The sequence below is a fragment of the Sinocyclocheilus rhinocerous genome, unplaced genomic scaffold, assembly GCF_001515625.1.
Source record: "Sinocyclocheilus rhinocerous isolate Xijiao unplaced genomic scaffold, SAMN03320098_v1.1 scaffold2558, whole genome shotgun sequence".
Lineage (NCBI taxonomy): Eukaryota > Metazoa > Chordata > Actinopteri > Cypriniformes > Cyprinidae > Sinocyclocheilus > Sinocyclocheilus rhinocerous.
In genome coordinates this window covers 513,535-517,917 of record NW_015655145.1, presented here as the reverse complement: position 1 = coordinate 517,917, position 4,383 = coordinate 513,535, and the positions used below count along the sequence as shown (strand labels likewise).

Genomic DNA, 4,383 nt, shown 5'->3' with positions numbered 1-4,383 from the left:
AATTTCTGGGCATAAAAGTAGCAATTATAGCCATTCAACATTACAATGTAATGCAGTATACCAGCCTAAACTGCAGATTATCAGATTGTTTTTAATTGACCTTTTATTAACAATTATGGAACATTAAAAATATTAAGGTGAACTTAAAACAATACTTAACAATATTCAGCTGGGTACACGTAGATCATCCTCGGTCGGCACACAAATTATTTTTAATACATTAAGCCAATATTAATTCTTTATTTTTAATACATACAGCCAATATTAACAGTAGAATCCAAAATCTAGATTATTTCAGTGTTTGCCCTACAAAGTAGTTACCACCTTCTGTCTTTGTTTTTTTTGTTTTTTTTGTATAGATGTGAATTCATTCCAGCAAACTTCCAAATGGATCGATGATGTGAGAACGGAGAGAGGGAGTGATGTCATCATCATGCTGGTGGGCAATAAAACAGATCTGGCAGATAAGAGGTGAGTTGTCTCGCTCTCGATCTTTCTCACACGCTTTTATTATTAAGCTGCTTAACAAGGCTGTTTCATTCACCAGCGTGTGAATCGAAGCTGGCAGTTTCATTAAAGAGATTCTCTGAAAAATGAAAAGGAAGCCTTATTCTCACTTTAGACTTCTGGGAATGCAGGATGACGGATAATTTGAGAACAAACCCTATATTTGTGTGAAAGATAAGAGGTAAAGGAAGCAATGCAAAAATAACACATTGTTTAGAGAATGTTTGCCCTAAAATGATCTCTCCCTGAGAGTGTTGGAGGGTAACTAGGTCAAAGTAGTCATGCTTTACTACACTAACTAGTATTAACTTACTATTAAGTTTTGAAATTAACAAGCTAATTTTCCCCCCAACCTGTTACAATATAGTGAGGCAAAATGCTACATTACTGTTATATATTTGTGCACATGGCTGAGTGAGTTGAGGTAATATTCAATCTAATGTATGTAGTGTTGGGAATTATAATTATTTTTAGTGAATTCATTCGTTTGGATTGTTCATTTAAATTAACTTTAAAATTATTCACCAATCCAGAGTTTCTCCATTTAAGATTTTACGCTGTTCATCACTGCTATTGACTCAATTATATGGTATAATCTGCATATAGGAATGATTTCTGAAGGATCTTGTGACAATTCAGCTGTGCCATCAAAGGAATAAATTACATTTTAATATATATTCAAATAGGAATCAAGTCATTTTAAACTGTAATAATATTCAAAATATTACCATTTTACTGTATTCAGAAACAAACTGTATTATAAAATCTTGCTGACCTCAAAAGTTTGAATGGTCATGTATGTTCAAGTTAATGTTGTTACACTATTTGAAATCTTCACCGGATAAATATTGCTCTGACTAAAAAAATAAATCACATAGTTGCTTTTTTCTTTTTCCTTTTTTTTGTGTGTATTTAAAGGGGTCATATGATGTTGCTAAAAAAAACATTATTTTGTGTATTTGGTGTAATGAAATGTGTTTATGCGGTTTAAGGTTAAAAAAACACATTATTTTCCACATACTGTGCATTATTGTTTCTCCTCTATGCCCCGCCTTGACACAGTGACTTCACGACATGACAGCGGCGGCAACAATACTACAGCGTGAATAAAAGTTATGCCTTCTTTCTTTGTGTGAACATTTGGGCGGTGTTATGCAAATCTTCCCAGATCGTGATGTAGGTATGTGGGGGCGTGTTAGAACGAGCCGTTTTATGTAAGCGTGGTTGACTCTTAACTTTTATAAAGAATATCTCTTTGAATTTGAGACTTTAGTCTTTGCAACTTTACAGATCTTCTTTATGCACCAAGAGCTTGTAACTCTCCAAAGAGAAAGGAAAAATTGAAATCGCATCAAAGATATTTCCCCCTTGAATATAGTTTCAGTGTAACAAGTTACTTTTTGGTGTTGTATAGCTAATTACTATTTTTAAATGAGCAACTTGACTGTAATATAAATTACCAGCAGCTTGTAATGTTAGGGAAAGTACAGTTTCAAAGGAGTTTCCCCAACACTGTTCTCGGTCTACCCTTGTTTTAAAACTACATTGTGTCATGCTTTAATCAGTACAACACCTGAATTTTTAGTCACCGGCCCTAAAATGTGTCTAAAATCACTTTTTTGAATATAAAATTTCAATGTAAAATATTTCACTATAGCTAACAGATCAGAAAAACATGTCATCAAACAAATTACACTTGTAAGAAATGGGCATTTCATGCTTCACTTACTCAGTCCTTCAGAGACGTGGGAGCTCAGGGATAAATACAGCTCAGTCTCTCTCTTTTTGTCGTTTTCCTCTCTCTCTAACTGTGTGTCCCAGAGGGAGGTCAATGTTTTCCTCTCTTTTTGTTCAATAATAACTCACCTCTATAGTTTTCATCCTCCATTGCACCTCCTGAGCAAAGAGCAGGTTATCCATACTAATCCACAGCTCTCAGTCTTAAGAGACTTTGAAACAACAGAACAATTTTTAGAAACAGAACAGATTATTAGAAGCAAGAGCAGTTATGGCAATAAACCTGAGAACTTGATTGTTTACCTGTTTGCAGATACCACTTGGTTTGACAATTTGTTATCTAATGCAATGCATTTTGTACATTGTAAGTGTGGCTTAGGAGGTGTACACATAGCTTTTGAGGAGACTCTTATGCTCACCAAGGATGCCTTTTTTTTTAAACAGTAGTATTGTGAATAAAATGACTAAATGTAATTTATTCCTGGGATGGCAAAGCTGAATTTTCAGAAGCCATTACACTAGTATTCAGGTCACTTTATCGGAAGATTCCAGATTTTCAAATAGTTGTATCTCAGTCAAATATTGTCCTATCCTAACAAACCATACATCAATGGAAAGCTTATTTATTCAGATGATGTATACATCTAAATTTCGAAAAATTGACACTTAAGACTGTTTTTTTGTGGTCCAGGGTCACATATACAGATTTGGTGTTTAAGTAAATTTTCTTATAGCATTGCAATTTACTATAAATGTATTTATATGACATAGAACAATTTGCACTTCTAGTTAGATCCTAACTACTTACATCCTGTCATTGTATATGTACTTAAAGTTTAATCTAATCTAATCGCATCTGTTATCATATGAGGAATTTGCATAATAATGCATGTAGTCAAGAGTGGATTTATTTAAAGCTTAAAAGGTTCGTGCAGTTTATTAAAAATGAACCAATGGCTAGGCAGCGGAGCTGCACGAGCCTATGGCGACGAAGCCCACCAAAGCCAGCCAAAGCCCGCCATAATGGGCGGGGCATCTGGCTATATAAGCGGGCATTCGCCACAGGATTCTCAGGTTACTTCGACTGAAGCGACGACTGAGTCGTGCAGCTACATAGCACGGCTAGCAACGCAGTACTCGTTCCCGTATCTCAGGGAACCGTGGTTACGTTAGTAACCGAGTACGTTCCCTTTCGATACTACACTCGTACTGCGTCTGCTAGACGCATATGGGAACACAGTACAATCACGCCGTGCTAATGTAGTGGAACTACTAAAGGTATAAAACTTCCATAAGCAACCAATGCCTATAGAGAAGTTAACAACAACCCAAGGCTAAGACGGGCTGAGCTTCCCGAGGTCACACCCGGCCTGGTTAATCGTTCCAGAGTACTCCTGTAACTTAGACACCCAGGGGTCGAGAGCTAACAGGTGAAACAATGCCAGAGAACTGTGATACGGCCAAGGGCTCTCTGTCAGATCTGTTTACGCAGCGCATGTCACTTCAAGCGGAAAGGACACTGGCCTGTGAAGCCAGGACTTCCATGTGTTTGATTAGGGTTAGAGCTAAACTCTGCAGGAAAGTGGATCGAGTGGGCCAGATTTGAGGATCCCTGATCTAGAGAGTCTTTGCTTCGTAACCGGAAGCCCTTTGGTGCGGTTACCGAAGCTAACAAATATGTCCCTTATCCAGCAGCTCTTGCAGAAATGACAACACCTCTGTAAAATCGGAAGTATGAGGGACTTTGCCGCGGTTTAGACACCAAGCGGAGAATAAAAAGACCACTTTAAGGCGTAGAGGTGTCTCGTAGACGGAGCTCTAGCCTCAGAAATTGTGTTTAAGACTCGCTCTGGGAGGCTCGAAGGCTCCCGTCGAGCGGCCAGAGGTGCAGGGCCCATAGGTCGGGCCGAGGATGCCATATTGTCCCGTTCGCTTGAGAGAGGAGATCCCGTCTCAGCGGAACGGGCCACGGGGCCGCTATCAACAGCTGAGTTAGCTCTGATAGTCACAGCTGGTTCATCCAAAGTGGGGCCACCAGGAGAACCTTGTGTTTTTGTTCCCTTACTCACCTGATTACCTGTGGGATTAGAGCGATTCGGGGGAAAAGCATAAAGAAGGAGGTTGGGCCAATCGTGGGCC

The 4,383-nt window shown here is 38.6% G+C and overlaps 1 protein-coding gene across 1 annotated transcript in view; it reads left to right on the top strand.

Annotated features, from left to right (window-relative positions):
* The window catches only part of LOC107717941 (ras-related protein Rab-6B), a 33,623-nt gene that overhangs the window by 3,316 nt on the left and 25,924 nt on the right, over window positions 1-4,383 (top strand). Inside the window, exon 3 of the mRNA XM_016524845.1 lies at window positions 360-471. Within this exon, the coding sequence (XP_016380331.1) occupies window positions 360-471 (112 nt within the window). The remainder of the gene's footprint in view (window positions 1-359; window positions 472-4,383) is intronic.